At 40.3% G+C, this 24,979-nt stretch overlaps 3 protein-coding genes across 3 annotated transcripts in view; 2 read left to right on the forward strand and 1 right to left on the reverse strand.

The window, feature by feature from the left end:
* Positions 1–2,214: 2,214 nt before the first annotated feature.
* Positions 2,215–7,936, reverse strand: LRRC57 (leucine rich repeat containing 57). The gene is made up of 6 exons (XM_036383517.2): positions 7,832–7,936; positions 6,961–7,131; positions 5,668–5,803; positions 4,361–4,629; positions 3,724–3,909; positions 2,215–3,149 (listed from the first exon to the last, which is right to left on the reverse strand). The coding sequence occupies exons 2-6, from the start codon at positions 7,042–7,044 to the stop codon at positions 3,108–3,110; spliced, it is 717 nt and encodes a 238-aa protein (XP_036239410.1). The 5' UTR covers positions 7,045–7,131; positions 7,832–7,936; the 3' UTR covers positions 2,215–3,107.
* Positions 7,937–7,955: 19 nt separating this feature from the next.
* On the forward strand, positions 7,956–12,552 carry HAUS2 (HAUS augmin like complex subunit 2). Its single transcript, XM_036383516.2, has 6 exons — positions 7,956–8,262; positions 8,434–8,526; positions 10,147–10,216; positions 11,007–11,139; positions 11,784–11,892; positions 12,022–12,552. Exons 1-6 carry the CDS (start codon positions 7,972–7,974, stop codon positions 12,169–12,171), a joined length of 846 nt encoding a protein of 281 aa, XP_036239409.1. The 5' UTR covers positions 7,956–7,971; the 3' UTR covers positions 12,172–12,552.
* A 2,704-nt stretch (positions 12,553–15,256) lies between these two features.
* The window catches only part of STARD9 (StAR related lipid transfer domain containing 9), a 96,758-nt gene continuing 87,035 nt past the window's right edge, over positions 15,257–24,979 (forward strand). Inside the window, exon 1 of the mRNA XM_036383811.2 lies at positions 15,257–15,334. Within this exon, the coding sequence (XP_036239704.1) occupies positions 15,288–15,334 (47 nt within the window). The 5' untranslated portion in view covers positions 15,257–15,287. The remainder of the gene's footprint in view (positions 15,335–24,979) is intronic.

Genomic DNA, 24,979 nt, shown 5'->3' on the forward strand with positions numbered 1-24,979 from the left:
AAGTGGGAGGAGGTATGGGGGGAAGTAGAGACTTTTGTTGACTTGCAACACTTCCTGACCTGCAAGACAGACTAGCATACCTGGAAATAGCTTGAAAAAGAGGTACTTCTAATATACTACCTAATATCTACCAGTAACCAGGAAAAGGAAGTAGGGACAGCCTGCTTACTTAACTATTATGAGGAGGCAGCACATGTCCCATGGATGTCAGGTTGGTTTTTTTTCCCTGCAATTTCAATTCTTCTGTTTCTCTTCTGTCTCTTTGTTTCCCTTTCATTCCTGATTTTAGGGATTTCAAAGGGAATAATTTTCACAACTTTTGGTCTATTTCCCTATGCCCAATTTCATCTTGGTGCAATTGGTTGTAGTCACTCCATTTAAAATTTTCTGGATTTTTCAATTTCAGTTTTGATTGACCATATCCCCTTTCTGGAGTGTTTCTTCAGCTCTGTCCTCTGATTTCAAGATTTCATTCCCTCTCCACACTTTAAAGACAATAATTGGTAAATTCAAGCTAGTCTACTCCTTGATGAAAGACAGCTTTTTAGCAGAGCAGTCACTGTATTATGACCTGCAGGACATGCTGCTTGTACAGCTACTTGCAGGACTCACCTCTGTGAATGCTGTATGGTGAAACAACTTGCTGTTCACCCCATACAATGACCTGCAGTTGCCAATTCACCTTTGCTGCGCTCAAAGCAATGCAGTGTCTACATGCTGGTGGAATAGATGAATGAAATTTGTGTCTTACTGCAGTGGAAAATTAGAGAGCAAGGGATGTAGGTCTGAAAAAAATACACAAATTGTTTATATTGTTAACTAGGGTAATGTTCCACCTCAGTCATTCCAAAACTAAAAAGCTGCAAGCAAAATTGTGCACAGAAATAAAATTGGTTTATAGCTTCATTTGTTGCAGGGTGAGGGTGATGAGAAGGGAAAACACAAAGTCCCAATATAAAACTACTAATAGGTTAGAGTGCTGAAATGCCTAAAACAGCATTCCACCATGTGACTTAGTCACAGTACATTGCTGCGAGTTAAAACAGGCAAGGCATCAGCCAGTTATTTTTTCCTTGCAACAGAAATATGTCTTCCTCTGTTCTGGAACAAGTTTAGTTAATTAGGACTAACTTGATTCCAATCAGTATTTTATGTGGTGCTTTCTCCATTTTGCTCTAAAAAAGCTTTGATAGCTGTCATAACTCCAAGGCAGCAAAGGAGACTAACAATGAGCAATTGAAAGGTTTCTAAATGTACTAGTGATCACAAAAAAGAAATATTGATTTAGTGAAATTCTTCCCACAATTGTAAGATTTTTTTTATAGCAATCCTAACTCCCTAATTTTCAATGGTTCTGTTCTACCATCTCTTCTTGCACATTGCTGCTGAATAGAAGACCCCTGATAAACACATGTTAAATGAGAGAAGCAGCATCTCTGAGCACAGATGCTTTCAGTTAAAAAATTGTAAAACCAAAATGCCACTGCAGCACAGTGTTGCCAAGTTTGTACATATTGATGATAGACCACTTCTTTGGTGAATGCAAAGGGAGAATCTGCTAACTGCTAATTTGTTCTGTTGATGTCTCATGCACAGCAAAATTCTAGAAAGAAAAAAGCTAAATGGGATTTAGGTATCAAGTAGAAGGAGCTAAAATTTAGAACACGTGTGAAGGCTTTATTCACTATTCAATTTTCATATCCTAATCTGTGGAATCTATTAGTATGAAGTTGAATAGATTTCTAACTATACAGGATCTTGCATCATGGTAAGACATAAGTGTTCTTAAAGCACTTCCCTAGTTATGCCTCCCAAAACAAAGTAGTCTCATAAACATGGTCAGCTGTCAGCTACGTCTGTCAAGAAGCTAGTAGGTTTTTTTACTATGGAATAGCTGGAATGGGGAATCTTAAGTACAGCTGGTTCCCTGTTAAATGATGAATCACATCCATCCTTTGAATAAGGAGCTGATGTCCCCTAAAACACTCTTCTTCTACGTATTACTATGTAAGAACTGAAATAAAATGGCAACAGGGTCAGGGAAATAAATACTTCTCTGTGCATCTCACACAAGAAACACTTACTGCTAATCATAATTATGGGTGTAATGTTGAAGTGTAGCTGTTACCAACAACTGACAGACTCAAGTAGCTAAGTGAGGGCTTTCAGTGACATCTTAGTACTACTAAATAAAATGACAACAGTTACAGCAAATAAATTTGAACTGATTTTTTGAAAATAATTTACTAAAATATACAAGTACATTTTCCTTTTCAGTATAAGTTACATAATTGCATACATTTTTAGCTCTTCCTAGGTGCTTTTGGTAATAAGGCAGCAGCAGTGGGCTGACGACTAAAACCTTCAGCATTGCTCTGTACACAAGGAGTCAGTGCAAGGATATATTTTCTAGCAATATACATATTTACTGAATACACTGAAGATGAACCTAATTTTTATTTGATACAGCTCAAGCAAAAGTGGACTGTAGTGCAATTCTTGCTTATGGGAAAAGAAAGCCTGTATAATAAAATATAAATTAAGGATGCTCAAACCACAATTTGTTTACTGGAAGCTGTTAATAAAACATTTAACTTAACCACAACTATTTGTGCTTCATTAAAAAAAAACAAGTTATAAACTAAAACCTTATTTGTAAAAGTTGTCTTCAGAACAGCACTTACTGCAAGACATACAGTGCTTTGGTGGTAGAGCTTCCATATGCTATCATGGAAAAATGTTTCTAGAAGAAATAATCCTCTTACAAATCAACAGTCAGCTTCCTGACAAAAGGGAACTGGCAACTTTGAAATGCTTGTTCCCTTTCTCTGTGAAAGAACAAGCCCTGACAAAGGAGAACATGTACTGTGTTAAAAGCTATTGTGGCACAAAAATCAAAACTGGCCCCTGGGCAGGTTCATCAGTTCAATACCTATATTCTCTAGTTCAAGTTTATTCAATGTGGTCTTAACAGGCTGTTTCAGACTACTAGAAGAGGAGTATTCTGATCGTTTCCTTCATCGGTCTTGGTTCAAGTCAGTGAAGCAGATGCTTCTACTCTAAGTCTTCTTATCTTCTTATTAGTAATACAAGGATCAGAATAGTGATCATGCAAACTTCTTCTTTGTAGCTGTAAACCGTTCCATGTACTACAAACAAACAAACAAAAAAATCTATTATTTTTTTCAGAAATTAACAGAGGATTCATAACTACTAAAAGCAGCTGAGCTTCTGCTCTCAGACTCAAAAACAGTCTGCATTTAAAGCACATTTTTAAATGCCGGGCATAGCTATTAGAGCTTTAATTTCAAGCAAAGACACCCCCAAAACATTTCTGGCATTTGCTGCAATTCAGATTAATGGTCAGATCTCCCGTGTTAAGGATGAACTAATATTAAATACTTAACGAATGCTGTATAATTCAAAGCATCCTTTATTTTTTGTCACATCAAAGTGAAGACACGCTTGTCATTATTAGCTACCCTTCAAAAGATGCTGATGAATGAACCCTGATCCTGAATCCTACAAGGAAATTATCTTTGAAGAACTCCTGGAGACATTTTCAGAGATTAGTTATGAATCCAGTAGCAATGACACCACCAACGGACTATTTGGTGCTTTTATTCACCAGCATAAATGCTTAGTATTCTGAGTAAGGACTTCACCAGGAGTTTCCTAAAAGAAGACAAAATACCCCAAAACAAAACAAAACAAAACAGAAACCTTGTCATAACCTTCCAGTTCTCTGAGTTTCTTGATTTCAAAAAGGTTGCCTTCTACTGCAAGCAGTGAGATCTGGGAATCACTGAGGATACTCTGAGGCAGCATGCTGAGTTCTAGACAATTTTCTTCCAAACGCAAGACTTTGAGGCGTGGACAGTGGGAGATCTGCACCGAGATCTGGGAAATCTTGTGAAATAAAAAGAAAAGAGAAATGGGATTAAAATGGTAGTGATCGATAACTACTAAGTGATCTGTTTCCCACTTACACAGAACAACTACCATATTGTAAATATAAGGTACATTAACAGCAAGTACTTAAAAGCAATGCATAAGTAACAAATTATCAAAAATCAAAATAACTTTTTTTATTCCATGATGACAAGCAACCTACACATATCTTTATCACATTCCTACTCAAGAACTGTTCAAACATTTTTCTGCGTGACTAAATTCAGGATTTTTTTGTTCATCAAATCAGGGAGTTGGATGTATTGGTACAGAAAATCTAGTTATGATTCCTCATTGTGTTGTGTCCAGGAGATGTCTTTTAACTGTAAAGTCTTGATGGTCTCATCTTATGTTCCATGGCTGTACTAAGTCCTAAATCTACATTCCCACAACATCTCAGTTACCAGACCTGATTCTGATTCAAATTGAGTTCGATAGCCTGCAGTTCTCCCACAGTGTCGGGGACATTTTGGATCTGGTTTTTTGAAAGATCTACCACATCCAAATGGCGAAGACCAGAGAGTTGTGTGGGCACAGTCCGAAGCTGGTTTCCAGAAAGGCTCAGGGTTTTGAGAGCTGAAAGTTGTCCAAATGCAGCCGGTAGCTGCCTCAAGTGATTGCCATTCAAGTGTAGTGTTTCCAGTTTTTTCAGTTTACACAGCTCCTCAGGTAAAGCAGCTAGAGAAAAATGACAGAAAAACGTATGACCTCAAGAGCAGTTAACATTCATACCCATTTAATTCAAATAAGCTTCTGCAGGGAGAACAGTGCTATATTAAGCAATTTCTCACTACTGAATTCCTCCCCAATTTCCAGTGAAGGCACAGATCCCTGCACAGAAACTTAAGCCCACAGACAACATGTGCTTTTTAAGCATCATCCATAAATGTATTAAAAATAATCTGCAGACAAGGCAGACCTTCAAATCACAGTGTGAAATCACTTCAGTTCTGAATATTTTAGCCTGTCAGTTACAGTCTTAACTAATTTATGTTAGTCCTTACTTCTGCCAGTGCATTCTATGACACTTGAAATATCACAAAATTTACACCTTTGCCCTTTAAAGGTATTACTCAACTTATAGAAGTAAGTTAGGAGATTATTCATACTGTGTCATACCAGCACACAAACACCACCAGGTAAGGTCTGCTGGCATCCATTAATCCCTCTTTACACCTACACATGTGTATAACCTCTAACACTCCTGAGCTGCACTATAGAGTCAATCAGGTTTGTAAATTATCTTTGTTCTTTCAAAAAGCCAGATAATACATAATTAATGCATAAAACCCCTAGTTTCCTCATTGTGGTTTTTCCATAATGATGGATGTTTGTCTAACAGAAACAGTAACAACAGATGAATGGCCAGCAACACTGTCTACATGTCATCTTCATTACCTGTTCTCTAGGCAAGTACTAAACCATCTGGCACTGTTAAATCCTCAAGTCAGATTAAGTCACAGCACAAAACCTCTATGGGTTTAAGTACTCATGTGTCATTGTAAAATTGATAATACACTAAGCAGCAATATTCTAGTTTTGTAGAATTTATGATTTAGAGGTTTTTATCCTGTACATGAATTCCAAAGATTTCAGTTTAGGTGACTAAACTCTCCATTTACATCTTGTGAGAGTTAAATAATTAAATTTAGTTTTGGATAGAGAAAATTAGTTATTATTTTAAAAATCAATGGAGATATTAATTAGCAGGCATACTCAGTTTGTTGTTGTTTAGAGCAAGGCTCTTCAAAAAGGAAAATTTTCCAATGAGAGGTGGCAAGAGCTCTATTTTGTTGTTCGACAAGTCTATTGTCCTTAAGTTGCTTGTTAGCTTCTGCAGATCTTCAGGAAACTATTGGGGGGGGAAAAGATACAGTATTTAAAGAGTTAATACAAATTTGAATGTTCAAGTCATACAGATAAAATTTTAATTGTCTCACTGTTACATACTGTCATATGTATCACAATGTCCAAGCACCACAGTGTGATTAGCAAATTTGTTTAACACATATTTTTTAAAATATTTTTTCATCTGGGGAGGGGAAAGGGAAAAAATAACACTAACATCTAGAAGAGTAGTTTTTCATCCAAATAAGTAAAATTTAAAACATTACATTTTCATCCTCTTATGTGTTTCTTTAAACGTGCCTATCCTTTAAAATACTCTATAGCCAGTTAATAACTCTATATTTTAGCAGAGTATGATATGAAAATTTTTCTCCTGCTTTCCTTTTTAAATAATTATGTATACCATTTCCCTTATTCTTATTTACATCCTGTACCACTTTGGTACTGAGTCTTGGCACTCAGGTGAATAAAAAGAAAACCTGACAATCACCATCAAGGAGTCCTGGTGAATAAGCCAGTGGTTTTGATCCTCCTTTGGCTTGACAGAGAAAAAGTGAAGTGAGGAGGTAGGACAGTGGAAGAAGATATGTTAGAAAAGGCTTGGAAAGTTACTGTAATATAGAGTTATTTTTGGCTATCCTGTGAATTGTTGCTTGACTTATCTTTCCAGGACATTCTGGTTTTTTCTGCAGTTGTGTCTAAGTTAAGATAATTTCCAATATAATAACCTTTCAGGATGCTTGCTGCCAGCCCAATGAACAGCCTGTACAGACTATTCATATGGCTATAACTAAATACAGCATAAGCACCTAAATGTGACAAATTGTGAAGTATCTTTCTAAGTTATAATATGGCTATAAAATTCATATTTTCCCCCTCAAGTTTACAGCCATTTTCTAAAAGCACAACATCATAGCTAGTATTTTTTGAATATATGTGCACTGTAAAGCATAGGCTGATACAAATGCCCTGACAGATAAATCGTCAATCAGAAGACAAGGCAAGCAAAAATGGAAAAGCAAAAACAAACTTGAAATATTTTTCATGACTGCTTCTAGGAAATACATGTATGCAAGTGCATTACAACCACAATTGTGAATTTTTCTCTGAAAGTGTCAATCATACACACAAACAGCCATGTTTCCCCTCCCAGTACATTACCTCAGTAAGTCCCTTTCCTGTTAGCTGAAACACACCAGTTTTCTGTGCTGTCTCCAGGTGGGCTTTTAGTGCACTATTTCCCATCCTAACAGTTCTCTGTCAAGCACACGGAGTTCAAGTGATGGTGTTAGCCAGTTTTACTGTGTGCTAGAGAACTGCAATCCAAAGTCTCTGTGATAAAGCAAATTAAAAAGTCATTTTATGTGCACTGTCCCCAGCACTACAAGCATTCTGATACGATGAACCATTTCACTGCTGTGTTTTCACCTCCCTCATGACTAAAACCTGGAAGTATAAAGGTTTACCTAGGTTTACCTAGATTAAGGTGTATTCCTTACAGCAGTTTGATTACTGAAATTATGCAACAAGCAACAGTCAAAACTAAGTGAGAAAACTGCACATTTCTGTATTTTCCCTCTTTCAAGGCCCCGCAGCCTAAGGAGATTCTCCACGGAGACGGGTTGTGATTTCTTTGGCATCTACCAGCGCTGGCCTGCCGACACAACTATTGTTTTATTTGGGCTTTTTTGAGACCTTTACCCTATTTAGAGAGCGGACTCCTCTGCCGGGCATATCAGCAGAGACACGACGCCCACCTCCGTAACCCCAGCGGGGTTTAATCCCAAGGCGCACGGGTCACAGGCCCGGGATTAGTGCCGGGTTCGCACCGGGCGGTGGGCAATGAAGCCTGGGGGACAGCACGGAAGCAGCGGCGACAGGAGACGCGCTCCCCGCCGCCGCGGGCCCCCTGGCAAAGGGGTGAGGCCGGCCCTGGCCCGCAGCAGGCCGCGCTCCCCCCGCCCCAACCCCGCTCGGCTGCCCCGACCCCCGCAGCGCCGGGAGCCGCCGGGCCCGGCCCGGCCCAACGCACCTGTCCGGGCGCCGCTGGCAGACGCTCCACGGCGGCGGAGCCCCGGCCCGTCCCCCGCGCTCCGCCCTTCCAGAACGGCCGCTCCCGCAGCGCCCACCCGGAACCGGACGCGTGTCAGCGCCGTTCCTGCCACGCCCGCCATGGCGGCCCCCAGGCGCTCCCTGTCCCTGCGGGACACCGGGATTTCGCCCGTGGCCGCCGCCAGGTCCAGCCCCAACCCCAGCTCCCAGCCCTGCGGGGCGGGCGAGCCCGAGCTCAGCTCCGATTCCGAGCTGGATGGCGATAGCGATGCCGAGCTGGAGCTGGAGTGCAGCTGGTGCCTCAGCGAGGAGAGCGATGAGGAGCAGAGCGGCGACGCGCCCCGGCCCTCGCAGCGCTCGGCGGTGGCCGCGCTGCTGGAGCGGTGCGTGGCGGCGGGCACCGTGAGCCAGGTACCGCCGGGACAGCGGGACAGCGCCGCGGGTAGCGCTGCTCTCCTGAACTGGGCCGTATTGCCGAGCGCGGGAGAGAAACAGCTTTAAACTACTACAAGTCATTATGGAGCATTTGCCCGGTACGTTCGTGCTGCTGATTGCATTTTTCCTGTTGTCTTACTTTCAAAGGAAACCTTGGATTTAACTTGCAGAAGAACGCCATGCTTTGCAAAATTCGCAGAGATGGAAGAAATGGTAAACATGGAAGCTGAAATTAATGAGGTACGGCCTTTACTATTGTCAGTGTACATGCAACACTTCAATACCTGGAGGTAATAGAGGGCCCCGATGAAATATCAGACTGCCACATGGAATGTTGTTTCATGTTTTGAGGGATTTGTTAACAGTTCAGCTGTTTAACAGTTGGCATTTTTTTCCCCCAGTGGACTGAGTTGTCATAAAGAATAAAACTATGAAACAAAATTTTAAGGTGTAAGTAGGAGGATTCAATAGGCTGCACCTTTGACTAAAGTGTTACCTGAATTTTTTTCAAGAAACTGAACAATAAAGGATAATTTGTAGTTTACTTCAGTACTCAAAAATGTGTCTCTTTGTAAGCAATTTTGTTGGTTAGCAGGCAGTAACCTCAGACATTTCGTACTGCTTTAAGCTAGGCTGGTTTTAGGCTGTTGCCTTGTACTTTGTAATGTTGGTTTAGACACTACATAGACTATTAAACTGCTTTGTAAGAGATATAAGTAGGAGAGACATGGGTTTGAAGTGATTAAGGAATTGGCAGAGAAGAGCACTGGGCACAGCAGAAGGATGGGATGCCATCCAGAGGGACTGAGCAAGCTTGAGAAATAGGCTCCAAAAACCTCATGAGGCTCAACAAGACTAAATGTGGGATCCTGCACCTGGGTCAGGGCAGTCCCAGACATGAGTACAGGCTGGGAGATTAACTCATTGGGAGCAGCACTGTGCAGAAAGGAGTTGGGGTTTCTTGTGGATGAAAAGTAGGACCTGACCTGGCAATGTGCCGTCACAGCCCAGAAAGCCAACCACATCTTAGGTTGCATCAAAAGCAGTGTGGCCAGCAGGGCCAGGGAGAGGATTCTCCTCTTCTGCCCTTGTGAGACCCCACCTGGAGTGCTGTGTCCAGGTCTGGGATCCTCAGAACAGGAAAGAAGTGAACCTGTTGGAGCAGTTCCAGAGGAGAGCCATAAAGATTATGGAACACCTCTGCTACAAAACAGACTCAGAGAGCAGGGATTGTTCATCAGCCATCTGGTACTTAAAGGGGACTTAAGAAAAGAGGGAGAGTGACTTTTTCCACAAGCAGAAAATGCTAGGACAGGGAGGAATGGGTTTAAACCTAAATAAAAGAAATTAGATTAGATTAGATTTTAGGAAAAAAATCTTTACTGTGAGGGCGGTGATACACGGGGACAGGTTGCCTAGAGAAGCTGTGGATTCCCCATCCCTGAAAGTGTTCAGGGCCAGGTTAGAGGGGTCTGAGCAACTTGGTCTGGTGGGTGATATCCCTGCCCATTGGCAGGGGCTTGGAACTAGATGATTTTTAGGGCCCTTTCAATCCAAGCCATTCTATCATAACTTCTGCGGTTTAGGAATGAGTTACAGGATCTGTCTTTTCCAGCACAAATCTCCAAATTATTTAGGTTGATCTTTTTAAACAGCCTTTTTCTTATTGACCAAAAAAGTTCCACCTAGTAGTAGAAATTCTCTAGAGAGCAGGGCAACATGTTCCTGTGCTGATGCTCACCCTCTTTCACACACATGCTCTCCCTATGCTGCCACTTTCTCCTCCACCCCAGGAGAGTCAACAGTGTCTGGATAAGTATGTTAAAAATGCATTTTCATTTGATGTTATTGCTGTTGTAGATTAAACTGAAAATTGAAATGATGCAGTTGGAGAATGAGACAGCAGACATTACTCACCATTTTTACTTAGGTAAGTGCAGTTGTACCATAGAAAAACCAAGAGTCTTAAATTAGCAGCAGAGTAATGTTTCATCTGAGTACATGACACTTCCAGAAGTTATTGCAGCAGTCATCTCTGAATAACTTGTTAGAGGTGGTAGGTGTTTTATTAAGACCTAAAGCATGTTTCCATACTGGTTGAGCTTGCACTCTGCTGTCTCATAGAAGGTCCATGTGTAACTCATTCTCCAAAACAGTGTGGGAGGTGTGGTCAGCTCCCCAGGGTCAGTGCATCATCAATTCTGAGATCATCAGTAACCATTGACCTGCATGTGCTACTCTGCTTCTTTTCCAGAAACTCAGTGTATTTCTGTTGCATCTCTATCCTCCCAAACTTGCTACATTTCTAATTTAGCAATTGGGGAGCACGTGCATTGATTTCTCTGTTATTGCACGTTTTGTCCACTACGATTTTATGTGTGCTTAAAAATAGTCTAGCTTGCTACTGTTGTGCTAGAGCAGTGAAATCTGTTGTGATACTTCACAACAGATACTTCACAGTGCTATGGTATAGTTGACTTTATCTCACAGAGAACTATAGATAATGTAAAGCAATTCTATCAATCTCTAAAAAGTAGGTATTGTGACTTCGAGTCACAAATGCTGGTACTAAATCATACATGCTCCAAGAAAAGCCATTCTGATTAATGTCTCTTGAATGTCCACTGCAATAGGTCAGTATTTTCCTTTCTGTCTTCAGGAGAAATTTTTCTCTTGTTTTAGCAGGATAATAGGTTCAACTTTGTAATTTTATTTTATAGGGAAAAAGTGCGAGATTTTGCAAGATATGAACAGACACCTGGAAGCCATACTGAAAGAGAAGAGGGATCTCAGAAAGAGGTTGCTCAAACACAGATGTCAAGAAAGCCTACCTATTGAGGCTACTTATCACAAGTAGGTACACAGAAAATCATTTCTCTTGTTTGCAGGAGGCCCAGTTAATTTGAACTAACAGACAGTAAAAATCATATGTTTTCAATAATTTTCCACTGATACACATAAAAAATGGTAGCAAAACCTCATCTAAAAGTGGGTAGTTTACTCATTGGTAAATTCATAGAAAGGAAGTGATACATATTTTATGAATATTTACTGAGGTTATTGGTCTTGTCTTTAGAAGTCTACAGAACAAGTTGTGATGTATTGTTTTAAACAAATGTGCTACATGCTGGGTTTGTTATGCTTCTCCCAAGCAGGAGTTGTTACTTTAGCACTGGGTGTCTTTGTTCCACTGTTGCTTACTTGGAACTAAACGTGACTGATTCCCAGACATGCATAGTGCATGTTATAAAAGTATAGTCCTTCTTACAGTCTAAAAATCTAGCCCAGGTACTGAAGGAGTTTACTTCTGTAATTCCTGCCTTGGTTGTTGCTAAGAGTCATACAAGAAGTGCGATTGCAGAAAAATTAATTAGATGTTTAGGAACTTGCATAAAGCTGTAAAAGGGGACTAAGAAAAGCAGGGCAATGAAAAAGAACTTTTTGAGTATTAAATTCTTGTTTTTTAGCGCAACTTTTGAGCTCAATTTTGGTTACAGGTCTGTAGTAGAGTTGGTGAATGAGGCTGTGACTTTCATTGAGAAGCTTGAAAGCCATTTGCAGTCTGTGAGAAGCATCCCTCAGATACCACATATGATGAACAATATGGTGAGTAGTAATAGAATTGAGCCAGCTGTCTTCTCCAGCATGAAAAATGCACTGCTGTTTGGTTGTTTAGGTTACTTCTATGTGATGACAGGATGTATAGAGACTAAATCCACCCCTTTTCTGTTTCAGGACACCACTTTGTCAAAAACAGAGGTGCTCATGATAGAACTGAGGGAGCTGACAGAGCAAATACTGAAATGGGAAGAACTGCAGAAAAAAGTGTATTCTAACAATGTATGCAATACTGCTGACTTGGACTTTGGCTTATCTTTAACCTAACAAATCCTTTTCCTCAACTTGGATGACTACTCAAAGAATTACATTCTTAGAGTCTTCTGTGAAAACTGCAACGTAGGTCTCTTTTAATCCAACAGAGACGTTGTAGGTAGTTATATTTCTGTTATTAAGTAACAGTTCTCCAACTATTTACTAAAAAAGAAGGGCAATGCTCATAGGAAGACAGGGTACTAAGAAACCTGTTAAAGAGTTCCTTTCTGAAATAGTTAGATAGGGGTCCCTTGGAGCCTGTATCTTCAATGGAAAATTGTTTCAATTTTTTTGCACTTGCTATAGTATCTTTATTCATTTTTTAAGCATCTTGATAAAACACTGTATTTTGTATGTTGCCATAAAACTTTAATAAAAGCACTAGATTTCAAATGGTCAGTTTCTTCAGCTTTTAATTTTGTTACAAAATCCTATAATTAAAATTACAGAGCAGTCTTAGGTCCAAGCTTATGCTTCTATAGGAGTTCCAATCAAGAAATTAAATAAGTTTTAAATTACAGTTTATTATGACTGATGTGGTTTTGTGGGAAAGCAGGAAATGGACTTGCTAATATATGGCAGATCTACTGATTTGCAAACCATGCTTCAATGGTAATGATAAATATATTCTTCAGGTTCTCTTTTTCTGTCGTTTGCCCGATTTTCAGTGTCCCACTTAGAATAAAACTCTTGTTCCATGATTAAGATTGACAGTTTATCAAAACCATTGATTGTCCCAATTTGTAGCCCTCATGAAGAGATGGGTTGGTACAATGTCACTGGCAGGACATCTATAATCCAGTATAGCTGGTTGTCTTTGGAGGGTGCCCAGTTTTGTATTCAGGATGTGAAATAGAAGTGGTGCAGATGTATTCCTTTCTACTGTTGTATCATTTGTTATGTGAACATCACCTGTTGATTCCTGCTGCTGAAATAAGAGCATTTTGCTTTCTCAAAGTAACCACTGGGTGGCTCAGTGGCACAAAGTTCACAAGTTTATCTGATTATTGCATATAAACTTAAAGTAGAATTAAGGAAGAACTCTGGCTCTTTGTTGAGCACACTCTATTAAACCTTACTTGCATTTGGTCTATTTTATATTTAAACTTTTCTGAGAATCTCATTTTAATCTTTATAACCATTCTGCAGAGTGTGAATGCAAGACATCTAATTTAAATATTCTCTAGCATACTGTGTAAACTATACAGTACAGCTGTTGAGGAACATCAGCTGATGCTCCTCTGCTGCTGCTGAGAAAAGTTAAGAGGATAGAAACAATTTTAATTAGGTTTAAGCAGAATGTCACTAGATAGAATCTAAGAATATAAACTGGTGTTTGAGTCCCACAAGCATTAATGGGATCTTTGTGTCAACACTTGCTATACATTGTTACAGGATTTGAGTCCCAAGTCCCATGTCACTGTTTTTTCAGATGTGGAAATCAAGGTGTTCTTCTACATAACTGCAGAGAACCTGACATTTTTAATAAAAATGCTTTGCACATTCTCTGACAGGGGAGAAAACAGAACAATAGGTGATCATAGGTTGGACTCAATGAGCTGAGTCTTTTCCAACCTAGTTGATTCTGTGATTTTTGTCAAGTCAATGTCCTCTACATATATTCTAGGCTTAGACTCTCACTCTCCGTGTCTTACAGTGATGATTTAGATCAGGCTCATTAAAGCTGTTGTAATTTAATAATTTTAGAGCACAATTTAATAATTTTAGAGCACAAAGAGTTACAATGAACAAATCGACTACAAAACATTGTAGTCAGTTTGTTCATTGTAACTCTTTGCCATTTCCCAAAGAGTTGAGCGTATTTTCTTCTTTTACTGTATCTACTTTTGAAGAGTTGACTAGAGTTGGTAGAATTTAGCTAATTGCCATTTGCCAGTGATGTGTCAATTAATTCTTTAGTGCGATTTAAAGGGATAAATCGAAATATACAGTGATTCACAGCTTGTAGGTATTCATTTTAGCATCTCTGTGGTGAATAGAGTATCGGGTCCCAAGGATTTATGCCATTCTTCACTTGGGAAAACTTCTGAAATGTGGTACCTTTTTCCTTTAGAGATAACATTTCTGGAGTTTAAGGCAAACTGTTTCATGAAAATAACTATACATAAAGTACAAAAAAGCAGTTAAAAATCAGTTAAAACAAAAGTTGTTTAAATATAAAAACAACATAGGACTCTAAAACTCTCATATATGATATTCAGATAAGGCACAGTTTATCATATTTTGAAATACAAAACCAGAAGTCCATTTAAAAATTTGCATTGGCAAATGAAATTGTGAAAATCAAACAGGACTTCCCTATTGAGCCTGACATCTTCTTTATGCCAATGCTATTTGCTCTTGCATCTTCCTGTAACATCAGTAGCTGACAGAGACAGTACTCTAAAATAATTTTTTTTAAAACTTTCCGTGACTTTTATATTACTCTAAGTATAAAACTTCAATCAATGCAACAACTATATCTTGATTTCAATTAGTTCTTTGGAAGTTTCAAAACTTTCTTTTAGATCCTAAGTACAACCCACATGAAGATTAGATGTTTCCAAAGGAATCTGAAACACTTGAGACCTTTCCTTTAGCACTAATAAGGAAGGGATATTTGCCTTCCCAAAATTCCTGTCAAATTAATGTGGAGGTCTTACACTGCTCGTCCCTAGTGATGCTTTAAGGGCATCACCCTTAATCGGGCTGGTTTTGCCCATTAACTCTTGTGTAAAACCCGCGCTGATTTGCTGCTGCAAAGAGAATTTGAGGAGGAGCGCGGAACCACCGTCTCTTTCTCCGGGGGTGCCGCTCTCCCGGGCAGACCTGTCCCAGGCGGAAAAGCGCGGTTTGGATGCTGGAGAGGCTGCAGACGGCTGCTCCGCGCAGCTTTCCCCGAAACGCCTGCTCTCTGCCCGGGGAAGTTTCTGTGCGTTTCCTCTGCGGGGGCTGCCTGGGCCGGGCTCTCTCCTGCCCTGCCCTCCCCTGCGGGGCGGGACGGGCCGGGCCGGGCCGGGCCGGACGGACGGACGGACGGACGGGCGGGCGGCTCCGCTCCTCCCCGGTCCGCCCGGGATGCGGGGCCGGGGCGCGGGCGGCCGCAGCCGCTGGGTGTGAGCCGAGCCATGGCCAACGTCAAGGTAGCCGTGCGGGTCCGGCCTCTGAGCAAAAGGTGCGGAGCGACGCGGAGGGGCACGGGAGGCTCTGGGGGCCGCGGCAGCGGGGGTGAGCGGGTGCCGCGGGTCCTGTCAGTCGGGGCGGGATCGCCGCCCTGGAGCTGCTCAGCCGCGGCTGAGGGAGGCACGGCAGGAGGGGTGGCAGCCTCTCGCCGCCTCGCTAAGTAGCTTGGAAAGTTCGCTTCGAAAAATCACCAGTGGAGCTGTTTGGCTGACTTCCCTCTTCCTGAGCTCCCCGAAACAGGCCAATTGTTATACAGAGTCCAGGAGTCTTCCCTTCCCCTTCTGTTGTTGCTGTTTTTTCCAGCGGGAGGCAGAGCCGGATATCCCCATTGTCGCTCAGCTCCGCTCCCTCCCCGGCTTGCTTGGCTGCAATGGAAATCCCAAAAGTTACATGTTACAGCTGGAAGACAACCCCCACAAACAAGAAGATGCCGTAGCACAATGCTCTGGTGTTATTTGTATACAATACGTGCTAAAAAGCTTGCAGACTTTGGAAATTCGGAGCAGAAAAAAAAAAGAGAAAAAGCGAGCAGCCCAAATGTCAGTGGGTGGTGATTTACTCCTCCTGTTAAAGCAATGCTATAGCACTCCAAACAGGAATGGCTTGAAAAGTGGTACAAGCTCTGAGGGCCAGTCTTTGATTTGATGCTGCCTTTCTTTTTGGTACAAGTTCCTCATGGTGTCTTCTGACTGCATGGACTTTTGTGATAAATAACTCTTTCATGCAGTAGAGAAATTGATTCTTGAAGAGTTGCCCAGCCAGAAAACTAGCTTAGTCATTTAGCCAGCAGTACACTAGCATATTTTGGAGTCTTTTGTTCTTATTTGGCTATGGATTTTTATTTTATTTTTAAGAAAGGACATCAGAGAGTTTTGAATAAAATTTAAAATCCCACTCAAAATAAGCCTGCAAGTATTAATAGAAAAGAGACATGTGCAAACTAATTTGCATATTTTCAATACATTTTACCTTTAAGTCAGAACTAACTGATTTAAAAAGCACTCTGTCCATAATTTTGGTTAAAATCATGCTTGCATTATATAGCTATGATTTGTTGTACAGCAGTGAATTGAACAGATTTTAATAGATACTGGCCTATTTTAAGAAGAGTTGCAGCATTAAGCTAAGAGTTGCAGAAATAAGCTGTTTAACCTTTTATCGCTTGGTGTTGCTTTAATCATGGATGTATTATTTTATTTTTATCATTACCTTCCCTCTCACTAAATCCTCCTTGGTGAGGAATGTTGTACCACATCTGTCTTCATGTTTTTCTGGGGTGGGTTTAAATAGCACATAATAGTGAATATGCCATTATAGCAATAAACAGCACCTGTAACTGTCAGATAAGGTGTGATAAACAGGAAAACCTTTGGTGTAGTCAGTGTGGGGCAGCTGTTTGGAGAGGAGGGCAGGATCAGAGAGGAGGGCAGCTTCCTGCACATGGGAGGAGTTAATCTGAGGCTGAAACAGAAATGTTTGTATGAAGGTGAGAGTGGAAAGTCAGGGGATAATGCAGGGAGAAACTGTTAAGTAATTCCATCTATTCAACTCGTGGTGGTGTAACAGATGGGATGGGAAGGGAGGCAGGGACCAGTCTCACGGTGTTTGACCCCAAGGGCAATAGACCAGTTGTTCCTTCTACTGTGCTGCCTCAGCTGAGGTCAGCAAAGGCATTTTAAGATGGATTTTTATATTTTATAAATGGGAAGAGGAAGTGGTTGTATATTCTCTGTGAAGGCTCTGGTACGAGAACTTGCTTTCTAGCCTTGAACAAAATGGTTCAAATATAATGACTTAGATGCAAATACCAAATATATGAAGGCTTAGAGTAACCTTGATAGACATGGAAAAAAAATTCTCAGTGGGCTTAAAGGTCCGCTCTTTTCCAGCTTCTTATCCTGTTTCTATACTGTCCTCACACAAACCTCTTGTTATCTCTGTATAAAAACTTTGCAATTGCCCTAACAGGGTACCCATATTGCCACAGCTTCTATGATCTTTTAGGTGTCTTAAAAAAGGAGACTTCCCACAGTAAAAATTTTGGTTCAACTGGATTGAAGTACTGTAATTTGTACACTCTCTTTTCCATCCAAGAAATACTAAACCTGGCTTTTAAGAGAACCAGAAATTGGAAAGCTGCAGGCAAAAGCTAGAACTCATGGGTCAGTTGGTTGTTTCTAGACTACCACGCAAGCTTCCTCATTGCTGCCCTTCATTTAATTTGCAATGGCAGATGAACGTTGGTTTTGCATCTGAAAAATTACTTCAAATTTAGATACTAAAAAAAATTTAATGCAGGAGCTGTCAATTTTTTGTTATTTAGCACAAGGCAAAGAGTGGTCTTTTTGTTCTGCATCTGTATGGCACCCATCACAGTGCCTTTTTTGACAGACAATTCCTTTGGCCAAATAATCCATCACAGATATAAAGTAAGCATGGTTACACAAAATGCAGGTTTTTCATTGCCTGAAGTTTAAACAGCCCATAGCCAGTGTTCTTCATAATGTTATCAGTCATTCTGTAACAGACGAAATGATTTTTTTATCACCTAAATATAGTGTTGGGTGTAAATTCAGTCAAATATTTTCCCCAGAGTAACATTTTAAAGTCTTTATTACACATTTACTATTCTACATACTAAAAAAGATTTGTTACTTTGTGGTTACATGGATACTTGTTCTGTGTATTTACACAGAGTTTCTATGTTTCCCCATTAGAACAAAATATGGAAGCCTGAATGGGTGCATTAAATTGTCTATAGCCGTAGGTAATAATCAGGTATTAAATAGGAGCTGGGAACTGATGAAATCTCTTTATGGTTTATTTCCAGACATCTTAATGCTTGGTCTATTGGCTGTCACACTTTTGTAAGGAAAGTGTAATGTTATTTTTGGCTGTCAGAAGCTGTGGATGGAAACACTCTGAATGCTAGCATGTAACTAGGTGAAAGAGGAATGTTGTTCCTCTTTCTTTTTTGATTGCTCTGTGGAGGATGCCAGCACTGCAATCTGCAGTGTGGTGCTATGATAGGACACCTTACCCTCCAGACTTGGAAACAATGTGACTGGCTGAGAAAGTATTCAAGTATTTCAGTACTGTGCCCAGGACTCTCCTTGTGCTTGAGCAGCTCACTTAATACTATGTTGGGTGTTGTATCCTACAGAAACCCCTGCAGTATTCAGCAACAGTACCCTGAAGTTTGGGAGTTACTTGTGCAGGACCAAGCAAAACATAAAATATACTCTGCTGTTGAAAATATCATCTCCTATTTCAGGTGCTTCTCTGACCCAAAAAGGAGAGCTCTCATTTGAGAGAGTCTTTCCTGGTATCTTTACTGACTCACAAATTAACTTTCCCATCCATTATGACCCTCACAGGCATGTCACCTGAAAGACTTGCTAAACAGATTAATTGATCCAAAAGCCGCCCTTTGTCTTTTTTCTGCTTTGCATTGTTTCTGAGCTGTAACCTGAAGCCTCCTGGCCAGTTATGTATTCCCCAGTCGCCTCAGGAGTTCTTGGCCTTGTCCTCCACACTCTGGCAAACAAAAGCATCAAAGAAATGTCTGGGTAGTCCCAGGTAGCAAAGCTGAACCACACTTCCAGCTGTGCAGGTGTTTACTATCACAGTCTGAGCTGCAACAGTTGTTTTCCTCATTACTGCTGCTCTGCATGACAATATTCCTCTAATTGCTTTCCTAGAATGCAGCAGTTAATGAGGCTTGGATGGGATGGAGGAGTTAAATTTGAGGTCCTAGGAGCTCAGGTGAGCTAGCCCATGCCTGGGAGGGAATTTTAGGGAAGGTTTCTCACTCAGAGTTTCCAGAAAATGGCTTGGTGTGGGAGGCTGACCTGAGCAGTATGCTGACCACAGCTTCACTGAATACCAGAGAAAGGAGCTCAATTCATGGGTTCATCATGATGTGAGTATTTTAAATCCATTTCTATTTAAAAGGAAAGCTATGTGGAAAATTAAGATTAATTTCAGATCATTTTAGAAATGATACAAAGTAAATCACTATTGGTTTTTACTTTGTTAACTAGTCTCTGCTGTGCTCTATCTCTTTGTTCTTTATAATCCTGTTATAGTAAACAAAGAAATTATTATGTTGCAAGGAAGACTTATGGCTGTTTTATAGACTTTGCTATCAGCTGTTTTTCATGTTCATGTGTAACCACAAGAACTTAGATACAGCAATATGGTTTACTGCTGACAAGAGTGATAACTTGTAAATTTTTTAGAAAACATTCCTTGAATCTTATGCTAAAATTAAAGCAATAGCAGGTTGGAGCTTGTTGTTCTCCTTCTTATATATTTTCGTATATATATATTCCTTGTGACTTTGGTGCTGTTGCCCTCTCACACATAGAGAAATGGCAGACTTTTATCTACTTTTATATGTTGTGGTGGTTGAGTAAGTGTTGCTCCTCTCTCTCCCTCTGTTAAACATGAGTTTTGGGATTGGTACCTGATGGTGGGAGAGAGTTGTCTCTGGCCTCCAAGACTCCTTTGCTGTTTGAAAATCTCTATGAACTGCATTAGTTATGCATTGCTAAGGATTTAAAGTTTCTTTTCCACAGCAGAGCTAGGATTTTTAAATGAAAAGTTGGGATTTTAATTCTGGTTTTATAAAGGAAATCCCTCTCCAAACAAATCTTAACATTTGTATATCCTGTTAAGGTTATATTGACATACTTTCCTCCCTCTCTTAAATTAGTTATTTTCTTTACTTAGTCCATTATTAAAATGTTCATGTAAGCTATCATTGAGGTGGCTGCTCTTTTCTCTTACCATCTGTACTTGGCATTAGCAGGTGGTTTCCATAAGCCACATCTGTTACTTAATAAAAGGTACAGCATCAGCAACTTTTCCCAGATGTATTTTTCTTGAAGTTGCATGGACCAGGTTTTCAGAGTTTGACAAAGGACAGACTTTCTAGCTTCCTAAAAGAGCAGAACTCTGCATGACCCTGAGATGAGATCAGCTGGTCAGAGCATGGTGCTGATAACACTGGGGTTGTAGGTTTGATCCCTATATGGGCCATTCGCATAATAGTTGGTTTCAAGGAATGAAATCTGACTTCTGTATCCACATTCTGGTTTGCATGGAAAACATGGAATTTGTACAGGATTCCTTTGATGCAAAAGTCTGAATTATACTATGTCATTGCTCAGTAAACAGCTGTGAAATCAAGGGTGGATGAAATTGCACTGACTGGAATGTAGCCTTGTTTTAAATCCTCCTTATTTCATGCTTTTTTTAATGCTGGTGGCATGACAGCTGAAAAAGACTTTTTCCTCTCCCCTTCCCTCCTCCTGTCCATGTCTCTGCATGAAAAAAAAACATCACTATTCCACAATTCAAAGCACTGCTGTATCAGCAGGAGTATTTCTGACTTGGATTTATCAGGGAAGATGCCTCGTGTTTATATCTGTACGAAATATTCATATTTTTATTGCTATATAGTATTTGCAAAGGAGAATGAGTAAAAGCACACACGAATGATAGTAATCACTAAGACTGGTGATTTTTGACTATCAGATTTGTTAGGCATGAAAGCTAGGCATGAAAGAGGCAATGAAAGCTCCATGCTGCTGGGAGGAGCCTCAAAAAATTACTAGAGCAGCCTGTCTCATATAGCAGCATGCTGTCTTGGTGAACTCTGTGTACTTGGCTTCAGTAGAGAGTTTGGAATTATTTATAAACATCTGTTCTGAATTTGGTAGGAGGATTGCTGACCAGCTGTGCAGTCCTATTTGCAAGACACAGTGAAACAGTTTTGACTTTAAAGAGAAATATCCAAAATGGTATTGGGTAATGAGAATAATGAGAAACACTGAAAATGAGTCTTAGATTATTTATACTTGATACTTGATTATTGATACTTTATTTTTACATATTAAAAAAATTCTGCATTGACCAAAGTGAGGATGTTCATACTATTAACACCTCAACTTTGATGGGTTACAGCAGCAGGTATAAGGATACACATTAGGCGGATGCTGCGTTTGAGAAGTTGTAGTTGGAGGTACCTTGACTTGTCAGTAGAGTACAGAAGCTCTAATGGCTGAAAACTTTGACATTTTTTATCATTTTTGATGGAGCAGCATGGAGTCTCAACAGGTATATCCTCAAGCCATTTTCCTGTGATTGTGTTCTCTGGAGACTAGCAAAGATGATAATAAACCATGCCTAGTTTCTCTGGTATTTTTGTTGGTCAATCATTCCAGAAGTGCAAAGATGGCAGCTTGTCAAAGATACTTCTGCCAAGGCTGCCAATAAACAAGAGTCAGGGACAGTGTACAGCATACTGTTAATGGAAAGAAAAGAGAAATCTGACTAACTAAAGTTTTCCCCATAAAATCTTTAGACTTCATGACCAAGGGAATAGTTGGGTTTGACTTCCTTCAGGATTATACACAAGCTGCAGGCACGGTGCTTGCCTAGGTGTGCAATTAGATGGCACGAAGTGTCCCCAGGTACAAGTGGCAAATGTCTGTCTTACTTGTAGGCTATCATAGGTGTAAGTCATGTCCTGGAAAGTGACAGTCCAAGAGCCATCAGGAGTAACTGCTGGTACACATCCTGCCACAGAAGGCTACATTTTTTCTGGAAGAGCCTCTGCAAGAGGGGAGGGATTGATATTATTGACACTACTTTTGAGGGACTGTTTCAGTACAGATTGAGATTTGGTTTGGAATTAGCTTGAGTGGTGGGAACTGGCAGGAAAGCATTACGTACTTGCAATGATTACAGTGCAGGGTTATTTTTGAAGCCTCTTTAAAAAACCATTCAAGACTTTTCTTGTACTTGAGTTATATATATTGGCTTTGGTATGTTTGATTACTTTGGTGAGTACTTTGCTGGCCTGTATTTGTAGAAGCTGTTTTTGTTGCATGACATGTCTACTGCTAATGACTACAGTATTTTTGCCTTATCACATGTACGTGTTCCTAAAACAAACAGGCAACTTTTAAAAAGTCAGCTTCCTTTGTTTTCCAAATGCCTGTTATTTGAGAGGGTGGAGGAGAAGTGTGGCAAATTTTAGAATGTATAAAAAAAACAACTTCCCCCTTTCTTTCCACCCACTACTTCCTCCAGCTCTGCATACCTCCTTGCACTTCTGTGCTCTGTGTCTGAACTCATCTCACTGAGATTCAGCAAGCTGTGGAAGTGTCCCTCTACAGGGTCTTGATCCTTCCATGATTCTTTCCCACCCACTCATTCTTGCAGTGTCTTTGTCCCTGGGGGTTGCATTAGCTTTACATCCTGTCTGCAAAAATGATTTTTCATAGCAACAGCAAATGATATGAGATTCCCTTTGGGCTGCCTGTATTTTCTGGACTGTTGTAGCAGCTTTTTTCTGCCAGGTCTCCCTTGTAGCTCCCCATTACAGCCCTGCCACTCTATTCTGTATTTGTCACTGTTCTGTTACTGGGTCTGCAATTCTGTAAAGCTTTGTATGACTGAGAAGATGCAGGTCTTTCCTGGGACAAGCACCAATAAATGGTGTTTCTACAGCTTTATCTTTCTACAGGTAATTTGTTTTAGTGGAAAATAATTTAGGAGAGGCATTTCCCAAACACAGCATGCATTTTTCAAGTGAGGGAGAGGAAAGAATGGGGAAAATAAATGTTAGGACCACAGTGACTTCTGAGCAGCAGAAGTGAAACATGTCACTAGAAAAGTGTAGTTTGAAGTTGATTTTATTGGTACAAAAATTACAGTTTTCATATCTGGGGAGCAGAGCATCCATTCTTAAGGATGATGGGTTGCTTTATCATTCAAATGCAAGCTGTTGCACTTGTGTGTAAGAGTGTACTGACAAACACAGGTTTTGCTGAGAGAGCTTTTGTGCTGTTTGCAATTTGGAGTTAAGGTCAAAATATCTAGAACAGCTGTGAGTCTGTTTTTCCTCCTGGGCTTTCCTTCCCCAAGTTCTCTGTTTTGCACCTAAATGGAGCATGATATAAATATGTGTTTACAGAGAGTTCAAATGCAGAGACTGTAGGGCTGGTGGCTACCTCAGGCCAGGCTGCTTGCTTTGTGCCCCCGGGAGTCTGGCTGTAAGCTGCAGCAGAAGGGAAGGGTCTCCATTCCCACCACGTGCTCCTGCCATGTCTCTTGCTTTGGCTCAGCAGGTTGTTGACTGCTGGGTTCAGTGGTCTGAAGGGCTTGGGGGCCTGTGACACATTGATTATTTATTTTGGTTTGAGGGTTGTTTTCCTGATCACAGCTGATCTGAGTCATTGCATGGGTGTGTGAATGCTAGAAAGTAGAAACACGTGTGGGAGGCTGGAGCAGTGAAGAGAAATTGCATCTTTTAGCAACAGTCTGGAGTTAAGATAAAAGTCTGGGTGCTGTAAATATGCAGAGCTAGGGGAGATTTTAGTTCTGTTCCTGTTTTCTGGTGGCTTTCTTGTTTTGTGAGACTCAAACAAGGGTACTTATTGCTGCATTATGCTTTATGGCTGCATAGTGTGGAATCTTTGATACTATCTGGTAAAAGGTAGCAATTTCATTTTGTGTTATTTGTATTTTACTGGGTTTATGTTTATTTTAATATAAGTAGATATGTAAATATGAGTATAAATTTTTTTAAATCCACTATTTTTTTGTATCTCAAAGATTTTATGTTTGGCATTTCTTCTTTATCTTTAATCTTTAGTGATGACTGTAGCCTGTGAAAGCGTCAGTCTATAAGGACTCACAGAGTAAAGTCACTTTTTCATAGGGTTATGTGTAACTCATGTGGACTGAGGGCAATGAGTTTCATGTAATTATTACAGCTTGGGTTGAAACCACTGTTTGTTGTTGAGGTTGCCTTACTAGAGTACCCTGGCATTTAAAAGCTTTTCCAGATTTCACCCCTTTAAGCACAAATGCTCTATTCATTAATGCCTGTTTCAGACTTAAGGTTGCTTAAAATTATTTTTAAGTTTCATCCAGAACAGTTCAGCTGCTGCAGAAGATAAGGTTATGGGGGAATTATGTTCTAAAACATATAAAAGCTACTTAGGGGGACCTTTTATTTGAATTCCCCAATTGATTTTAAAATTTGAAAACTGATGTGATTCCCATCTCAATCTACCCATTTCTGCCCAAGTTCTAAATAATTAAAACTCTTTATCATGCTCAGTGAAGACTTGTAATAGTGTAGCAGGTAAGAATTTTAAGGGATCTGCTTTCTCTCAGCTTGAATTCTTCAGTGTTGACCAAATAATGCTTGCATCATCCCCTTAAGTAAAAATAACACATTGTTTGAGCATTATTTCAAGAAGTTGAGCTCAGTGTTGTACAAGTCACAATTGAAGCCCAGGAATGGGACCTGAGAACAAGATCTCTCTGATTTATTCTCAGTAATGTGTTTGCTGACCTCAGCACATGTCCAGGAAGAAAGACTGGTTTACTTGTGGAGTAGACAAGTAAACTTGGGTTAGACACTGGAAGAACTGACAAGAAGAGCAGGATTATGAATCTTTGGAGCAGGGACATCAGCCTATAACTAGCTACAATGCAGCAGGAGAAGGGACACAAGACATACAGAGCAGTTGAAGACTGCCCCGGCCAAGATGGACGTGATGTCGCTGAGAACACATAGCAGATACCTGTAGGGAATGATGTGTGTGCATAGGAG

This window comes from Molothrus ater, chromosome 6 (assembly GCF_012460135.2).
Source record: "Molothrus ater isolate BHLD 08-10-18 breed brown headed cowbird chromosome 6, BPBGC_Mater_1.1, whole genome shotgun sequence".
NCBI lineage: Eukaryota > Metazoa > Chordata > Aves > Passeriformes > Icteridae > Molothrus > Molothrus ater.

Excerpts from the sequence above, each read along its gene's own strand:
- LRRC57 (XM_036383517.2), bottom strand. The coding sequence starts at position 7,044 with ATGGGAAATAGTGCACTAAAAGCCCACCTGGAGACAGCACAGAAAACT. Across the intron at positions 5,804-6,960 it reads CAGGAAAGGGACTTACTGAG|TTTCCTGAAGATCTGCAGAA; the intron begins GTAATGTACTGG and ends CCCCCCCAATAG. Across the intron at positions 4,630-5,667 it reads TCTAAACAACAACAAACTGA|CTGCTTTACCTGAGGAGCTG; the intron begins GTATGCCTGCTA and ends ATTTTTCTCTAG.
- HAUS2 (XM_036383516.2), top strand. The coding sequence starts at position 7,972 with ATGGCGGCCCCCAGGCGCTCCCTGTCCCTGCGGGACACCGGGATTTCG. Across the intron at positions 8,263-8,433 it reads CGGCGGGCACCGTGAGCCAG|GAAACCTTGGATTTAACTTG; the intron begins GTACCGCCGGGA and ends TTACTTTCAAAG. Across the intron at positions 10,217-11,006 it reads TACTCACCATTTTTACTTAG|GGAAAAAGTGCGAGATTTTG; the intron begins GTAAGTGCAGTT and ends TTTATTTTATAG.